Source organism: Entelurus aequoreus, linkage group LG14, assembly GCF_033978785.1.
Source record: "Entelurus aequoreus isolate RoL-2023_Sb linkage group LG14, RoL_Eaeq_v1.1, whole genome shotgun sequence".
In the NCBI taxonomy this organism is placed as follows: Eukaryota; Metazoa; Chordata; class Actinopteri; order Syngnathiformes; family Syngnathidae; genus Entelurus; species Entelurus aequoreus.
In genome coordinates, this window is record NC_084744.1 from 51011611 (window position 1) to 51031658 (window position 20048).

Below are 20048 nucleotides of genomic sequence, written 5' to 3' on the forward strand. Positions count from 1 at the left end.
CTAGCCGCCAAACTCACCTTAACTTCCTCCGTCTCGCCGACCGCATTTGTGATCGGGCATACTTGCCAACCCTCCCGTTTTTAGCGGGAGAATCCCGTTATTCAGCGCCTCTCCCGACAACCTCCCTTCTCCCGACAAACTCCCGGTATTCAGCCGGAGCTGGAGGCCACGCCCCCTCCAGCTCAATGCGGACCTGAGACTGAGTGGGGACAGCCTATTCTCACGTCCACTTTCCCACAGTATAAATACGCTTGCAAGTTCCAAAACGAATGGAAACAAGAATTTCAGTTCATCCAGGACAGTTTGAAGGGGAAGGTGTATGTTGCCTGTAAATATGTAGAACAGACTTCTCCATTGAACACAGTGGCCGAAATGATTTCTCAGTCATGAACAGAGAAGTTAAACAGGACAATACTGCCATCTAATGGATAGATAATTCAAGTATTTATTTTATGTAAATAAAATAAATATATATATATATAGCTAGAATTCACTGAAAGTCAAGTATTTCATACATGTATATATATACATGTACATGTATATATATACATGTATATATATATATATATATATATATATATATATATATATATATATATATATATATATATATATATACACACACACACATATATATACATATATATATATATATATATATATATATATATATATATATATATATGAAATATATATGAAATACTCGAGTTGGTGAATTCTAGCGGTAAATAACCACGCCCCCCGCCCCCAACACCCCCCCCCCACCTCCCGATATTGGAGGTCTCAAGGTTGGCAAGTATGGTGATCGGGTGAAGTCCTTCGTCGCAGCGTCGATCGCTGGAACGCAGGTGAGCACGGGTGTTGATGAGCAGATGAGGGCTGGCTGGCGTAGGTGGAGAGCTAATGTTTTTAGCATAGCTCTGTGAGGTCCCGTTGCTAAGTTAGCTTCAATGGCGTCGTTAGCAACAGCATTGTTAACCTTCGCCAGGCTGGAAAGCATTAACCGTGTAGTTACATGTCCATGGTTTAATAGTATTGTTGATCTTCTGTCTATCCTTCCAGTCAGGGATTTATTTATTTTGTTTCTATATGCAGTTAAGCACGATGCTATCACGTTAGCTCTGTAGCTAAAGTGTTTCGTCGATGTATTGTCGTGGAGATAAAACTCACTGTTAATGTCCATTTCGCGTTCTCGATTCTCATTTTCAAGAGGATATAGTATCCGAGGTGGTTTAAAATACAAATCCGTGATCCACAATAGAAAAAGGAGAGAGTGTGGAATCCAATGAGCCAGCTTGTACCTAAGTTACGGTCAGAGCGAAAAAAGATATGTCTTGCACTGCATTCTAGTCCTTCACTCTAACGTTCCTCATCCACGAATCTTTCATCCTCGCTCAAATTAATGGGGTAATCGTCGCTTTCTCGGTCCGAATCGCTGCATTGAAAACAATAGGAAAATGTGAAGAGCCTTTCAACTGACTACGTCACGCTACTTCCGGTAGGGGCAAGGCTTTTTTTTTTAATCAAAAATATGGCAATATCGCGAAATGATCAAGTATGACACATAGAATGGATCTGCTATCCCCGTTTAAATAAAAACATTTCATTTCAGTAGGCCTTTAAGATATGGGAGTACGAAGGAATTATATAACATGTTAAGAGCCTTTTGATTAACAGAGTTTTTAATTTTATGTAACAGCAATAATTTTTGCCATCTTTGTCTTGAGTATATTTATGTACAGTTTCCAATTGAATTATCATCTATATAGATTCCCCCAAATTTTGTTGAATACACCCTTTCTATCTCAATATAATACATTCTTATATAGAACCTTTATTTAACCAGATAAGAAAACCCATTGAGATCAAGATCTCTTTCACAAGGGTGACCTGGCCAAGAGGTCAACAGCACATGTCACAGAGCAGTTTCAAAATAAATACATTAAGACATACATTTTAAAATACATAAGAGAACTGTAAAACAACAGAGATTTACATCTTTAAAAACACATGCACTGTGCAAACGTCTCTCGCTGTCTGTCCCTCAGGACAGAACGGAAGGCTCCAAATGGAAGTAGTTCTGTAAGTTTCAGTTTCGTCTGCAATGCATTCCATGCCATAGGGGCAGCAATGCCAAAAGCTCTTTTGCCAAATTCAGTCCGTACATGAGGAACAGTTAAAACATACAAACTGTTAGAACGTAATGCGTAAGAGCTGCTTTTTCTTTGTAACAGAGTACACAAGTATGGAGGTATTAAACCTAAAAGAGCCTTATAAATGATAGTCAGCCAATGTGTGTATCTGCGTGCACTCAATGAAGATAAGTCTGACTTCATATACAGTTGACAATGGTGGGTGAGACTACGACAGTCAGTAACAAATCTTAGTGCTGAATGAAAAACAGTGTCCAAGGACTGGAGGCATTTAGATGAAGCACTAAAATAAAGCACGTCTCCATAATCAATTACAGGCAAGATAGTTGCTGTCACCAATTTCTTTCTGACTTTAAGAGAGAAGCAGTTTTTATTTCTAAAAAAGAAACCAAGCTTTACCCTAAGCTTAGAGACCAAGTTGTTAATATGGGCTTTAAATGAAAGCTCTTGATCAAGAGTAAAACCCAAGTACTTGTAATTTAAGACCTGCTCTATAGGGTTTCCATTTGATGTTACAATATTTGGAATATTTTCCAGTAGCACCCTTGAATGAGAGAAAACCATTACCTTGCTTTTATCTGTATTTAAAACCAATTTAAGATCAAATAAGCGAGCCTGGATGACATCAAAAGCAGCTTGTAAAAACTCAAAAGCCTGAGTGATGGAGGTTGAACAGCAATAAATAATGGTGTCGTCTGCATAAAAATGGTACATTGCATTTGACAAATTATTACAAAGATTATTTATGTAGATAGAAAATAAAATGGGCCCCAGCACTGAGCCTTGTGGAACGCCTTTGGTAATGTCCAGTAATTAAGAGGTGGTCCCAGCCACCTGTACACATTGTGTTCTGCTGGAGAGATAGTCTGTGAACCAAGCAGCTGCATTTTTAGATAATCCAACGTGATGAAGGGCTTGAATTAACAGACTGTGGTCTACTGTGTCAAATGCTTTTGACAAATCAATAAATAGGGCGACACAATATTTCTTGCCGTCTACAGCCTCGATTAAATCATTGAAGACCTAGCTATAATATATAAGAGCTATAATAGTGCTATGCTGTTTTCTAAAACCAGATTGAAATGGAGATAAAATATTGTTTGATTCTAAAAAATCCTCTAGCTGGTTACTGATGATCTTCTCAAACAATTTTGCTAAAATGCATAATTTAGAAATTGGTCTGTAATTATTTATATTTGTGGGTTCACCCCCTTTTAGCAGGGGAAGAACAAAGGCCGATTTCCAGATTTTTGGAATGCTTTTACTTGTTAGACTTAGGTTAAAAATATGCGAGAGAGGCTCAGCAACAAAATCAGCAGCCAATTTTAAGAAAAAGGGTTCAATTTGGTCAGGTCCTGCTGCTTTAGTTGTGTCCAGGCTCTTTAGTGCACTGTTTACCTCGGATATTGATACAGGTGTGAACTCAAAAGTGCAGGTGCTGCGTCTATTTACAGCCTGTGGTGTATTTGGTATATTAACATTAGTTAAACCAACATTTGACAATTGAGGATTCAACGACTCAAACAAGGATCCGGCAGAAACAAAATACTCATTAAAACAATTTGATATAGTAGTCTTATCAGACAAAGTACCAGATTGAGTAATTAAAGGACTTGGAAAGTCATTTGTTGTCACATGATTTAAAGAAGCTTTTATGGTTTGCCAAAACTTTTTGGGATCATTTATATGTTTTTTGCATTCATGCAGGTAAAAATCAGACTTGGCCCTCTTAACAAGCGAAGTACATTTATTTCTAAGCTGGTGGAAGCTAAGCCAGTCAGCCTCTGTCTTTGTTTTTCGAGCCCTGGCCCAAGCAACGTCTCTCTCTTTGAGAAGGTTTCCAATTGCAGAGGAAAACCAGGGATTATTTCGACCTTTAACTCTAAGTTTTCGAAACGGAGCATGTTTATTGACTATACGTTGAAATTCATTATAAAAGTATTTCAACGCTATCTCAATATCATCAATTAAAGCAACTCTGTTCCACTGAAAGGCAGCTAAATCGTATATAAAAGCTGGGAGGCAAAAGTTTTTAATATTTCTTTTGCATGTAATAGTGGGTTTTGATTTTGGTAGCTTGCAGTTTCTTACAGCTGCAATTGTACAATGGTCACTCAAGTCATTGGCAAACACCCCAGTGCCAGTGTACTTATGGGGAGCGTTGGTTAGAATTAGATCAAGTAAAGATGATTTTGAGGAGTTTTTAGTATTGGGTCGAGTTGGGGAAGTGATTAATTGAGTTAAGTTTAGTGAGTTGCATACAGCTTTAAGGTTATCAGAAGAGGAAGTCAACCAGTCAAAATTTAAATCACCAACCAAGAGAAGTTCACTAGCTTTTAACCCACTCATAAAGGATTCAAGCGAGGCAAGGGCTTCAGTGGAGGCAGAGGGAGGTCTATAACAGCCTACAATTGCGAGAGGTTGGCCATGTGAGAATTCAAGCTGCAGGGCAAGGAGTTCAAATTGTTTAGTGATTGACAGTGATGATAATAAGGTAACATTAAATTTGTTTTTGATATACATAGCCACTCCTCCACCTTTTCGAGGACGATCGCATCGGAAGACATTATATCCATTTATAGCAATGTCCTTGTCAGAGACTGCTTTGGTTAGCCAGGTTTCTGATAAGATAAATATGTCTGCATTGGTTGTTTGAATCCAGATTTTGACTACCGTAAGTCTAATTTTGGCAGTAGACTTCTAATATTTGAATGAATTAAACCAAGACCTGACCTAGCTCTAAATATGACACTGTATGTTATTTTTACATACATATAAACATATATATACATACATATACCATATTGTGTCTCACAGCGAGAATGTCCTGGGTTCGATTCTCAGGCTCGGGGACTTTCTATGTGGAGTTTGCGTGTTCTTGCATGTTGGTGATATTTGTTAGCATCAAAAAAATATCCTGCGTGGCTTCTCTGCGGGTATTCCGGCTTCCTCCCACCTCTAAAGACATGCACCTGGGGATAGGTTGATTGGCAACACTAATTTGGCCCTCGTGTGTGAATGTGAGTGTGAATGTTGTCTGTCTATCTGTGTTGGCCCTGTGATGAGGGGGCGACTTGTCCAGGGTGTACCCCGCCTTCCGCCTGAGGGCAGCTGGGATAGGCTCCAGCACCCCACGACTCCCAGAGGGATAAGCGGTAGAAAATGGATTGGTGGATGGATATACTGTATTTTTTGGACTATATGGCACACTTAAAATCCTTTAATTTTCTCAAAAATCTACACTGCGCCTTATAAACCAGTGCATTTAATGTATGGAATAATTCTGGTTGTGCTTACCGACCTCGAAGCAATTTTATCTGGTACATGGTGTAATGATAAGTGTAACCAGTAGATGGCAGTCACACATATGAGATACATATAAACTGCAATATAACGTCAGTAAACAATACCAAAACTTTAAATGTTCCATTGAAAATAAAGAACATTACACACGGCACTCAAAAATCTGTCAAAATGTTTTAGTACAACTTTGAAGCCACACCGCTTGATGGATTGTCGGCCCATTACGGCTGCCGTAGTCAGAGATACAAGTATTACTATGGTGTTTGTATAAGGACCGCAAAATGGCACCCATTAGCAGACATATTATCTGGCGTTTTGTTTCACAATATTATGCAAAAACAACTTTTCTTACCTTCTGGTACATGCTAATGTGTATTTGGGATCTGCGTAAGTCCTGAAAATTTGCGCATGTCCACCACTGTAGTCCGTGCCGATTCCGTGTCGATAAGCTTTTTTTTTTTTTTACTATCTTGTTATGGGGCATTCACCCTCTGCTGTTGCCATTTCTAGTATAAAGTAGCGTAAAGTTCTAACTTATATCTCGCTATGGAAGCGCTAAAAACTAACGGTGCAGTGAGGTTACATAATTCACCCAAGGAACGGACGGTTTTTCACGGGACCTGTTGTTGCACGAGTGAGCCACGGATGAGGAGATGCTGCTCCGTTATTGGTTTAAGTAAAGTCTAAATGTCATTAAAACAGTTAGCTCCATCTTTTGACACTTCTTCCACTCCCGTCCTTGCACGCTACACCGCTACAACAAAGATGACGGGGAGAAGAAGCTGTCGAAGGTGAGCCACGTCAACAAGACCGCCCACGAAGTGACTGTCAGAAATCCACTTGAAAATGGTCTGTAAAACATAATCTATGGAACATTTTGACCACCATTACATGTTATGTAGACCACAAGGAAATGTTTTAAATTTAGAAAAAAATCATAATGTGACCCCTTTAATGCGCATTATAATCCGGTGCTCCTTTTGTATGAAAAAAGACCTGAATAGACCCGCTCATCCAGTGCGCCCTATGGTCCAGAAAATACGGGACACATATAAATATATACATATACTGTACATATATGCATATATACATAATAATATGCATATAGATTTGTTTCATATATATATATATATATATATATATATATATATATATATATATATATATATATATATATATATATATATATATATATAAAAATTAATTTTTTTTTTTTTTTTTTTTTAATATATATATATATATATATATATATATATATATACATACATATACATATATATATACATATATATATACACACATACATACATTTAGTTGCAGAAAATATTGAACTTTCTAATCTTATTTAAAAAACACAACATAATGCCCAAAGTACACCCAGCGAGCCGGCGGTGTCCTAGCAACGACTCACCCAGGAAAGGGCTGCATGTGGGCGATGGTTTCCGGCAGAGGCATTCCGTAGCTCTCGGGCAGCAGGAGGCTCAGCAACGCCGCCATCATGGTCAGACCTCCCATCAGGATGTAAGGCAGGGAGGTGGAATAGCTTCCTGTGGCAAGCAATCAGAGCAGCAACAGACAGTGAGAAACAACGAGAGAGAAATACAATTAAAAAACAAGCAAAGTTAAAGTAAGGCACCGAAATAAAATAATTTTAACTAGATGTCCAATAAGCCACATGAGGGCGCCATAATTTTGTAGTGTTGCAACACAATCCCGTCAGTTCATTCATAGACATGCACCATAATATGTCTTTCCATTCCCATACACATCCAATGCAAGCATCTGTCCATCGACTTGTCTGCAAACATTAGTTGTCTTTATGCACTCGCAAGGTTTTATATGTCAGTTCGCACGTCTGTTTGTTGACATACATACACACATACTGCAAACATGTCTGTCCATTCACATGCATACAATTTCATGGAGCAGTGTGAAGTGCCCTCTTGCCTCAAAAGCTCCACCATCATCCAAGTCCCAAAGAAACCTGACATCACAGGACTCAATGATTACAGACCTGTAGACCTGTGTAGTCTGTGGTCATGAAGTCTTTTGAGAGAAGGACATCCAAGGCCCTCTGCTGTACCCCCTGCAGTTTATCTATTGGGCAAACAGGTCAGTGGAGGATGTAGTCAACATGAGAATTAAACCCCAGTCTGCATCACCTTGACTCCTCAGGGACCTATGCGAGTATCCTGTTTGTGGACTTCCGCTTTGCATTTAACACTATCATCCCGGATATCCTGCACCGTAAACTCACCCAGCACTAGTGTTGTAACGATACCAATATTTTGGTACCGGTACTAAAATTATTTCGGTACTCTTCGGTACTTTTCTAAAAAAGGGGACCACAAAAAAATTGCATTCTTAGCTTTATTTTAACCATAAATCTTAGGGTACATTAAACATGTTTATTATTGTCGTTAAGTCCTTAAATAAAATAGTGAACATACTAAACAACTTGTCTTTTAGTAGTAAGTAAACAAACAAAGGCTCCTAATTAGTCTGCTGACGTATGCAGTAACATATTGTGTTATCTATCATTCTATTATTATGTCAACATTACTAAGGACAAGTGGTAGAACATTAATTATTAATCTACTTGTTCATTTACTGTTAATATCTGCTTACTTTCTCTTTTAACATGTTCTGTCTACACGTCTGTTAAAATGTAATACTGTATTTTTCGGACAATAAGTCGCAGTTTTTTTCATAGTTTGGCCGGGGGTGCGACTTATACTCAGGAGCGACTTATGTGTGAAATTATTAACACATTACCGTAAAATATCAAATAATATTTAGCTCATTCACGTAAGAGACTAAACGTATAAGATTTCATGGGATTTAGCGATTGTTTGGTAAACGAACAGCATGTTCTATATGTTATAATTATTTGAATGACTCTTACCATAATATGTTACGTTAACATACCAGGCACGTTCTCAGTTGGTTATTTATGCGTCATATAACGTACACTTATTCAGCCTGTTGTTCACTATTCTTTATTTATTTCAAATTGCCTTTCAAATGTCTATTCTTGGTGTTGGGTTTTATCAAATACATTTCCCCAAAAAATGCGACTTATACTCCAGTGCGACTTATATATATTTTTTTCCTTCTTTATTATGCATTTTCGGCCGGTGCGACTTATACTCCGGAGCGACTTATACTCCGGAAAATACGGTAATCACTTATTCTTCTGTTGTTAGATACTTTACATTAGTTTTGGATTATACCACAAATTTAGGTATCAATCTGATACCAAGTAGTTACAGGATCATACATTGGTCATATTCAAAGTCCTCATGCGTCCATGTTGTGATGCCAAAAAATGTCGACGTAATCATAGTAGTATCGACTAGATACACTCCTGTACTTGATATCATTACAGTGGATGTCAGGTGTAGATCCACCAATGGCGTTTGTTGACATTTTGATGCCGGTGAGCTACGGTGTGTAGTGAGTTAGTTTTTTAAGCCAAAATGCGTCCGTTCTCCCTTTTCTGTCCACACACTGTGTCTGCTTGTAAGTACTCCGTGATTGTGTGCCGCCGAACATGCTCATCTGCTCGTAAACCAGCAATGTCACAACGTGATTTCAATGCGGGCGCGGGACCGGTACGTTTCAGAGACGGTATCGTACCGAAAATGATTCATTAGTATCGCGGTACTATACTAATACCGGTATACCGTACAACCCTACCCAGCACACAGGAAGTTGGGGATCCACTCTCAGTGGATCACCAACTTCCTGACTGACAGGATCTATATATTGATCTGCCCGGTTGCCTGTATCGGGGTGAATTGAAACTGAAACTTAACTTAAGGAAACTGAACCTTGACGTGTGTGCCAGTGTTGTTTTCGTCAACGATGACGATGACGAAATCATTTCGTTGACGCCACTTTTTTTCATGACGATAACGAGACGGTGACGAGATAAACATGTCTCTCTGATGACGAAAACATGACGAGACGTGTGTGAGTTTTCGTTGACGAGACGAGAACGGACGAAAATGTTAGTGGGTAATCTGTCAGACGTTTAAAATGCATGACATTTCTGTTTATTGTGTGTGTCAATTAAAACCACGCCCACCAACTGGCGTGCAGCGCACAACGTGCTCAACACGTCAGACTGTTGTTACTCATCAGGCAATGGAGGGTGATGGCGGCGGCAGTTTCAACACAGGGGCACGGTGGTCGCAAACGTAGAGACGACATATGGGTGTATTTTAAATATAACCCAGCAGATAATAAAACAGAGTGTATTGTGAAGGAAGACGGTGACAAATGTGGCCACAAAATATGCGGAAAAAATACGACCAACCTTAAGCGGCACCTTAAGGCTCGCCACAAGGATATTTTTTCGAAGGTAAGTTACAAATGCTGTTAACATAATCGATAAATGTCATAGTAAGCTAATACATTAGTACGTTTTCCACATACTCCTGGCGCAAATGGGCTGCTAACTTCAGGCTAAAGTTAGCTTTTGTTACGCTAACGTCAATTCATTATGTGTGTGTTACTTTAGCAGCATGTTTAGCCATGTTTACATTCAGTGACGGTGTGGTTATCTCTTTGTGAGTATGTTCTGTCAGCACGTAACTTGATATGTTAAACAGGTCGAGTTACTGTTATTCGTAGAGTCTGCTAGCTTTAGCCTAAAAGCCACAAGTGACGTTGTGCAGCCCCATTAAGGAATCTGGAATTAATTGATTATTTTATTACATGGTTTGCACAAATTAAAGAGAGTGGGGTTGTATGATATCTGTTGTAATTGCACTGGCAGACAGGGCCAAGTTAAGAATATGTGTTCCTCATCCATCACTCATATTTTGGGCATGTTTATGTTCATTGTACTTTAACAAATTCTGAGAAATAAAGCCACAATTGCTGAAGTAGAATGTTTTTGTTTTTTGGCTTTTTTGGAGTAATGAACTTTGATTCCACTGTTACCACTTTATCTGTGTGTAATACACAATTCTTGGATCAGAAATTTGCTGTTGGGTGGAAACCTTATACGTCTAAAACCATTCCTTTATTGTTATTTGTGAAAATAGCAGATCTGCAAGCTTACAATGGGTTGAGCTTATAGATCTGCTGCTATTTTCACAACTTATGTGTGACACTGCCCAACAGCAATCTCCAATACTTATTGACCTAAATTAATTTGTTAAAAGACTATACTTATATACTTATATTATACTTTTTATTCTTTTTTTTGGACTAAAACTAGACTAAAACCTTTTTGACTTTTCATCGACTAAAACTAGACTAAAACCCTTTTGAGTTTTCGTCGACTAAAACTATCACATATAAAAAGTGACTAAAATGTGACTAAAACTAATAAGCATTTTAGTCCAAAAGACTAAGACTAAGACTAAATGTAAGATGGTTGTCAAAAACAACATTGGTGTGTGCCTAGCGCACACACTCCCCTCCACTATGAATATAAATTACACATTCATTGTGTTTATCTTCTTCTTGCAGAGTGAAGGCCAATTCTAAGGTCTTCTTATTCTGCCAAAAGGAGGGAAAATATTCTCTAACAATAGACATACATGTACAATCTGTATATCATTCTGTCCATCCATTGGCGTCCACACGATGTCTTACTTACTCAAGTAGATAAAGTAGGGTGCGATGATGCTGCCTATCCTGCAGGCCATGGAGCAGGCGCCTATGGCCGTGTTCCTCAGTACGGTCGGGTAGATTTCTACAGAATATGCGTAGACGATCGCAAACGCTAACGTCAGGGCAAACTTCCCTGCCATCTCGAGAGCGATGGCGAGGGAGATCAGGTCTGCGGTGCAAATTAAATGCTCAGATGGTGAGGTACGCCATTTTCATTCATGTCTTCGGTTAACGTTGGGAAGTTCTTACCTGCCGGAATGAGCTGGACGACCAGAAGGAAGAATGCCGCCGCGAAGAGACTGAAGGAGAGGGTCAGCCGCCGGGAGCAGCAGCGGAACATGAGCCAAGACATCACGTAAGCGGGAATCTCCACGACGGCCGACAGGAAACAGTTCAAGTAGGCATCGCCGTAAAGGTTGGACGTGTTGAGGGAGAGGGCGAGGTAAGAGATGGCCACCGTGTTCCTGCGGGACATCAAGATAGCTTCGCTCGGGCAGGGAAAACTGTATCACGATATAAGTGTTTTTATCAGTCAATATCGATAATTATTGATATTTTTTATGACTTATGGAAAATAAAGAGCAAGAGAAAAATAAGTAAAATGTATACATTTTAATTTCAAATGTAACCTTCTGATTATTATTCCCTCAGATATCGAAGCAGAGAGGAAAGGAAATGTCAAAACAAGCATGGAAAAAATTAAAACAATGTAAACAAAATTCTGGAATCACATTGAACACTTAACAATAAGATCTTAAAATGAAGGTGGAAAAACTAAGGAATATGTAAGAAATGCTTAGTAAAGTCTAACAAAATAAGTGTGAAAATGTAAACATAGAGAGAAGAACTATTCTTTGCAGGTTTAGTGCCAGGAAGTTACAGCTGTGTAACATTTCACTTGGTCTGTTAGTCTTATTTAAATATGGAAAGGAATTTATGTTATGCAGTAATTATTATTTAAATATTGTTGGACTAAATTACTAGGGGTGTAAATTTTTTTTAATTATTTTAGTCACATAAATTGTGATTCTTAATTTATTTTAAAAAAAAACAGAAAAAAATAAAGATTTTTCTTTTTCTTTTTTTTTTTAGTCACATGAATTGCAATTCTTATTTGTAATGCTTATTAATTAATCATTTTAAAAAATCTAAAATCAATGTATTTTTTAAATCTGTCCATTCCAGACACTCGGGCAAATCACATTGTGGATGTTGATGCCCATATCTGCTGTACAGGTTTACTTTGGAAAAGAGAAGTGTTGGATACTTAATTTGTCACCTTATTTGTATTTGATTTTATCAAATGTTTGGATGGAATTTTATTCAACAAAACCTTTTCTTTTAAGTAATATAAAAACATATCAGAACTGTTTGTCTATTATATGGAGGAATGTAGTTAATCATAGGACTGGCACCCAATGTTATCAAAAAAGTATTGATTTCGAATCGAGAATCGATTTGTATTGAGAATTGATACTGAATCGAATAGTTATCCACAGGAGTCGAATCGAATCGCGTGGTTCTCAAAGATTTACAGCCCTAAAAAGTACTATTATTTTAAAAGTAGCACATTTGTTATATTTTGTAATTTATTTTAATTATACAGTCCTGCACTTGAGTTCCTACCTGTTGTTTCCGTATTCCCACGAGGATTGAAAAGAAAAGAGGTGAGAGCAGCTAAGAACTACGCAAATCCAAAACAGTGCCATACTGTCATCCTATTTCCTATTTTATGAACAATTTCTTCACTTTTACTTTGTCTTCTTACTCCATGCAAAGAAACGACCACCAGACAACAAGATGGCGCAACCAATCTTGATAGTTGATACTGTTACCTGACTGGCTGTTAGCGTGTCACTCCCACTGACTTTCTGCGTTGCTTGGTTACCAGAGAGCAGTGCCTTTGTTCAAGCAAAAAATAAAATTAAAAATAAAATACATATACATATATATATAATGTATACATACATAATATATATACATACATACATACATACATACATATATATATATATATATATATATATATATATATATATATATATATATATATATATATATATATATATACATACAGTACAGGCCAAAAGTTTGGACACACTCATTTCAATGCGTTTTCTTTATTTTCATGAATATTCATTGTAGATTGTCACTGAAGGCATCAAAACTATGACACCTGTGAAGTTAAAACCATTTCAGGTGACTACCTCTTAAAGCTCATCGAGAGAATGCCATGAGTGTGCAAAGCAGTAATAAGAGCAAAGGGTAGCTATTTTGAAGAAACTAGAATATAAAACATCTTTACAGTTATTTCACTTTTTTTTGTTTAGTACGTAACTACACGTGTTCATTCATAGTTGTGATGCCTTCAGTGACAATCTATAATGTACATAGTAATGAAAATAAAGAAAAACCCATTGAATGAGAAGGTGTGTCCAAACTTTTCGCCTGTACTCTATATATATACTGTATATATATATATATATATATATATATATATATATATATATATATATATATATATACTGTATATATATATATATATATATATATATATATATATATATACTGTATATATATATATATATATATATATATATATATATATATATATATATATATATATATATATATATATATATATATATATATATATATATATATATGTTTATATGTATATACCACTGCTCAAAAAAATTAAAGGAACACTTTAAAAACACATCCAATTTCAATGGTAAAAAAAAAAAATGTCGGATATCTATACTGATATGGACAGTTTAATGTCTCAGGAACAAAAGGATGCCACATCTTTTGATGGAAATAAAAGTTTTCAGCCTACAGAGGGCTCAGTATATAGACACCCCAAAAATTAAAGTGAAAAAATAATATGGCAGGCTCGTCCATTTTGCCTAAATTCAATTTCTGCAACTCAAAATTATTTTCAATATCTTGTGTGGCCCCCATGTGCTTGTATGCATGCTTGACAACGTCGCGGCATGCTCCTAATGAGACCACGGATGGTGTCTTGTGGGATGTCCTCCCAGATCTGTCTAAGGGCATCAGTGAGCTCCTGTAAAGTCTGAGGAGCAACCTGGCGGCGTCTGATGGAGCGAAACATTATGTCCCAGAGGTGTTCTATCGGGTTTAGATCAGGTGATCGTGAGGGCCATTCAATTGTGTCAATTCCTTCATCCTCCAGATACTGTCTGCATACTCTTGCCACAGGAGGCCGGGCATTGTCGTGGACCAGGAGGAACCCAGGACCTACTGCACCAGCGTAGGGTCTGACCATGGGTGCAAGGATTTCATCCCGATACCAAATGGCAGTCAGACTGCCGTTCTCTAGCCTGTAGAGGTCTGTTGGTCCCTCCATGGAAATGCCTCCCCAGACCATCACTGACCCATCACCGAACGGGTCATGCTGAATGAGGTTGCAGGCAGCATAGCGCTCTCCTTGGCTTCTCCAGACCCTTTCACGTCTATCACAGGTGCTCAGGGTAAACCTGCTCTCATCTGTTAAAAGCACAGGGCGCCAGTGGCGGACTTGCCAATTCTGGTGTTCTATGGCAAATGCCAATCGAGCTCCACGGTTCTGAGCAGTGAGCACAGGGCACACTACAGGACGTTGTGCCCTGAGGCCACCCTCGTGAAGTCTGTTTCTGACTGTTTGGGCAGAGACATTCACACCAGTAGCCTGCTGGAGGTCATTCTGTAGGGCTCGGGCAGTGCTCAACCTGTTCCTCCTTGCACAAAGCAGCAGATATCGGTCCTGCTGATGGGATGAGGACCGTCTACGGCCCTGTCCAGCTCTCCTAGAGTAACTGCCTGTCTCCTGGAATCTCCTCCATGCTCTGGAGATTGTACTGGGAGACACATCAAATCTTCTTGCAACAGAACGCATGGATGTGCCATCCTGGAGGAGTAGGACAATCTGCGCAACTTCAGGAGGGTTAAGAAATCGCCTAATGCTCCCAGTCGTGATAATGACTCTAACTAAAGCCAACACTTGTGGGAAAACAGTTAAAAAAGATCAAGAGGGAGGAACTTGAAATGGCCTCCACCTGCAAAACCAGTCCTGTTTTGGGGGCCATCTCGTTGTTGCCCCTCTAGTGCACCTGTTGTTTATTCCATCAACACCAATGCAGCTGAAACTGATTAACAACCCCCTCTGCCACGTACCTGACCAAAACCTTATCAGAAAAGTGCAATTGAATTCATGCCATACCCTGATAAAAAACTGTTCCTTTAATTTTTTTGAGCAGTGTATATATATATATATATATATATATATATATATATATATATATATATATATATATATATATACACACACGTTAGGTCAGAGGCTATTTGGGGCGGCATAGCTCGGTTGGTAGAGCGGCCGTGCCAGCAACTTGAGGGTTCCAGGTTCAATTCCCGCTTCCGCCATCCTAGTCACTGCCGTTGTGTCCTTGGACAAGACACTTTACCCACCAGTGTGGGTGGCCACACTGGTTTAAATGTCAATACTGATATGGACATTAAACTGTCCATATCAGTATTGGGTTTCACTATGTAAAGCGCTTTGAGTCACTAGAGAAAAGTGCTGTATAAATATAATTCACTTCACTTCATTTCATCCCTACAAGCCTGTTTTGCAGGTTTCTCAGCTCTTCAAAATCCCCTGAAGAGCAGAGAAACCTGCGAAACAGCTCTTCAAAATCCCCTGAAGAGCAGAGAAACCTGCGAAACAGGCTTGTAGGGATGAAATAGCCCCTGTGTTTTTTCCTGACCTAACGTATATTCTGCTCTACCCCGGTATTGAGCACTGTATAACGGATAAACCACAGAAACATCGACTACATATATACAGTCGTGCTCATAAGTTTACATACCCTGGGAGAATTTATGATTTCTTGGCCATTCTTCATGCTTAATGGTTGTGTGAAGATATTTATTGGCAAACAACTGTGTTTACTCTTTTTAAATCAAAATGACAAAAGAAAGTACCCAAATGACCCTGATCAAAAGTTTACAGACCCCAGTGACTTTGATCTGATAACATGCACAAAAGTTGACCCAAACAGGTTTGAATGGCTAATCAAGGTTCCAATCCTCACCTGTGACATGTTTGTTTGTAATTATTGTGGGTGTATAAAAGGGCTTATAAAACTTATAAAAAAGGGTGTATAACATTTCTGGGCTTCTGACAGACCATTGCATCTTTCATCCAGTGCTGCACAGATGTTTCTGGATTCTGAGTCATGGGGAAGGCAAAAGAATTGTCAAAGGATCTGCGAGAAAAGGTAATTGAACTGCATAAACCAGGAAAGGGGTATAAAAAGATATCCAAGGAATTGAGAATGCCAATCAGCAGTGTTCAAACGCTGATTAAGAAGTGGAAAATGAGGGATTCTGTTGAAACCAAACCACGGTCAGGTAGACCAGCAAAGATTTCAGCCACAACTGCCAGGAAAATTGTTCGAGATACAAAGAAAAATCCACAAATAACTTCAGCTGAAATACAGGACCCTCTGAAAAATGATGGTGTGGCTGTTTCAAGATGCACAATAAAGAGGCACTTGAAGAAAAATGGGCTGCATGGTCATTGGTCGAGTCGCCAGAAGAAAGCCATTTCTGCGCAAATGTCACAAAGTATCCCGCTTACATTACGCCAAACAGCACAGAGACAAGCCTCAAAACTTCTGGAACAAAGTAATTTGGAGTGATGGCTTTTATCTGGTGACTCTACCATGCAGCCCATTTTTCTTCAAATGCCTCCTTATTGTGCATCTTGAAACAGCCACACCACAACTTTTCAGAGAGTCCTGTATTTCAGCTGAAGTTATTTGTGGATTTTTCTTTGCATCTCGAACAATTTTCCTGGCAGTTGTGGCTGAAATCTTTGCTGGTCTACCTGAATCCCTCATTTTCCACTTCTTAATCAGCGTTTGAACACTGCTGATTGGCATTCTCAATTCCTTGGATATCTTTTTATACCCCTTTCCTGTTTTATGCAGTTCAATTACCTTTTCTCGCAGATCCTTTGACAATTCTTATGCCTTCCCAATGACACAGAATCCAGAAACATCTGTGCAGCACTGGATGAAAGATGCAATGGTCTGTCAGAAGCCCAAAAACTCACTGACCTTTTATACACACACATTAATTACAAACATGTCACAGGTGAGGATTGGAACCTTGATTAGCCATTCAAACCTGTTTGTGTCAACTTTTGTGCATGTTATCAGATCAAAGTCACTGGGGTATGTCAACTTTTGATCAGGGTCATTTGGGTACTTTCTTTTGTAATTTTGATTTAAAAAGAGTAAACAGTTGTTTGCCAATAAATAACTTCACACAACCATTAAGCATGAGTGGAAGAAAGGGTTTTGTGTTATCATTCATATTCTCTGAAGAATGGCCAAGAAATCATAAATTCTCCCAGGGTATGTAAACTTATGAGCACAACTGTATATCGTTTTATCAAACCCATCTTTTTAATCGATATCGATATTGTGTCTATCGCGACATATATTTAAATCGTTTTATCGGCCCAGCCCTACTTTGGCCTCTTATTTTGTCTCATGAAATGTGTGTGTTGACTAATATTTATTGGAGTTTTTATAAGGAACGTGCAGGCTGTTTACTGTCAATTCTGCCTAGCAACAGTAGGCACTACTTGTTGTTGAAAGGGACTGACATGACCTCTGTGGGTGTGTGCGTACTCACCAGACCAGCCACAGCATGACAGAAACCCAGCGGATGTTCCGAGAACGGAGCAAATCACAGATGTGGCTCTTCGCCTTCTCGAATTCTTTCTGTAGAACAATAAACACCCGCCATCAGCGTGGAACTAATCTAATAAAGAGTGCAGCTCATGAGGACATGCCACCTTGTCAGGTTTTGCCTCTTACGGAGTTAAATATGGCCACCAGAACATTAGAAGCAACTCTTGCTGTGACGTATGATCATCTTTGTAAAAGCTGACTATATGGTGCAGTTAGCATATTTCACAACAATTTGAGGTCAGTCTTGGCCTACATTCCAGTTTCAGCGTGGTCCTCTTCCCCCGCTGACTAGCACATTCGCGATCACATACGTAAACGACAGTTAATTATTGTCGGCACATTGAACATTGAGCAGTGAACTCAAAAACCTTGGAGAAGAGGAAAAATAAGGATCTGCAGACACACTGGCTAATGTTTCATTGTTGCCAACCTGCGGGGCACTTTCAACAGTTACACTTGTTATATTCAAGGAAAACCCAAAGTGACCCTCGGGAAGACATACGCTATATTGCCAAAAGTATTTGGCCACCTGCTTTTACTCACATATCAACTTGAAGTGCAATCCCATGGAATTGTCCAAAATGTTTTGGTATCCTGGAGCATTCAAAGTTCCTTTCACTGGGACTAAGGGGCCAAGCCCAACTCCTGAAGAACCAACCCCACACCATAATTCCTCCTCCACCAAATTTCACAGTTTCACAATGCAGTCCGAAATGTAGCGTTCATCTGGCAACCTCCAAACCCGGACTGGTCCATCAGATTGCCAGATGGAAAGGCGTGACTCATCAGTCCAGAGAACGCGTCTCCACTGCTCTATGCAGTGGAGACGTTTTGGACTTGGTGATGTATGGCTTAGATGCAGCTGCTCGGCCATGGCAACCCATTCCATGAAGCTCTCTGCGTACTGTACGTGAGCTAATTGGAAGGTCACATGAAGTTTGGAGCTCTGTAGCAACTGACTGTGCAGAAAGTCTCTTTGCACTATGCGTTTCAGCATCCGCTGACCCTTCTCTGTCAGTTTACCTGGCCTACCACTTGGTGGCTGACTTGCTGTTGTTCCCAAACTCTTGACTTTTCTTATAATAAAGTTGACTTTGGAATATTTAGAAGCAAGGAAATTTCACGACTGTATTTGTTGCACAGGTGGCATCCTATGACAGTTTCACGCTGGAAATCACTGAGAGCGGCCCATTCTTTCACAAATGTTTGTAGAAACAGTCTCCATGCCTAAATGCTTGATTTTATACACTTGGCCAAGTGATTAGGACACCTGATTCTTATCATTTGGATTGCTGACCAAATACTTTTGGCAATATAGTGTATCTTTCAAGCAGAACAATAATCAGAAGAACAATTACAAACAAAATGACCAATTCAGCTGTGATTTCAATTGGTATCATTACTGACTGTCTGTGAGGCCGTGAATGTGTGCAGGTGGAGTCCTGACTGGTGATTGGATGTAAGCGAGGAAGGCCAGCTAAAGGAAGGGGGACTCTGTGTGTGAATGTGCGGTGGCAGTGAGAGAGATGGATGTATGCTGATAAGAGATTGGTGCTGAATTTGGTACTTTATTAGGCAACGACTGAATTCAAAACTGGGTACGAAATAAAATGGTAACATATTTCGATACCTTTGTTGCACGTCACGTCAAAGCAAAACAGGCGTATTTACAGAAAGCGCTCAAAAGTAAGAATCCACTTTTCAAAATGCACTAGCTCGATGCTATTGGATATGCCATAGCGATTTTACATGGGGATTCCAACACCTCAAAATGTGTTAATAAAAAGCACAACTAAAATGCACATTAAAATCAAAACACTGTGCTGTAATAAGTACAATACTTAAAGTACTAACACTTTGTAAGACTCAACAAAAGACAAGACTAGCACATTAAACTTTAGTTCCTAACTACAGCAATACACTCAGGACCAACTGCTGTGATATCTTTGTTTATCAACTTATTGTATACTATATCTTCAGTCTCGTTGGCTTCATTAACAAACAATGCGGCAACGACCAAACACTTTGAATGTGTCGGTGTAGGTTTATGTTAGTCTCCAAAACTACCCTGTGTACAGACTATTGCCAACTAATGTCTTGGAATTGCAACTGCATGCAAAGTCTACTATATAATACTGGCAAATGAGACTCAGACGTGTAAGAAAACAAGAGATACCAATTAAATGTAAAATGT

The 20048-nt window shown here is 38.9% G+C and overlaps 1 protein-coding gene across 6 annotated transcripts in view; it reads right to left on the minus strand.

Moving 5' to 3' along the window:
- LOC133665011 (solute carrier family 22 member 4-like) overlaps positions 1-20048 on the minus strand; it is a 127679-nt gene that overhangs the window by 2584 nt on the left and 105047 nt on the right. For 4 of the 6 annotated variants that reach the window (XM_062070147.1, XM_062070149.1, XM_062070150.1 and 1 more), the window contains 4 exons: positions 17796-17884; positions 11334-11548; positions 11071-11253; positions 6868-7003 (listed from right to left, as the gene is read on the minus strand). In XM_062070147.1, the coding sequence (XP_061926131.1) occupies positions 6868-7003; positions 11071-11253; positions 11334-11548; positions 17796-17884 (623 nt within the window). Of the gene's footprint in view, positions 1-6867; positions 7004-7034; positions 7554-11070; positions 11254-11333; positions 11549-17795; positions 17885-20048 lie in introns of those variants that run through there. The other 2 variants (XM_062070152.1, XM_062070153.1) reach the window with 2 other exon arrangements.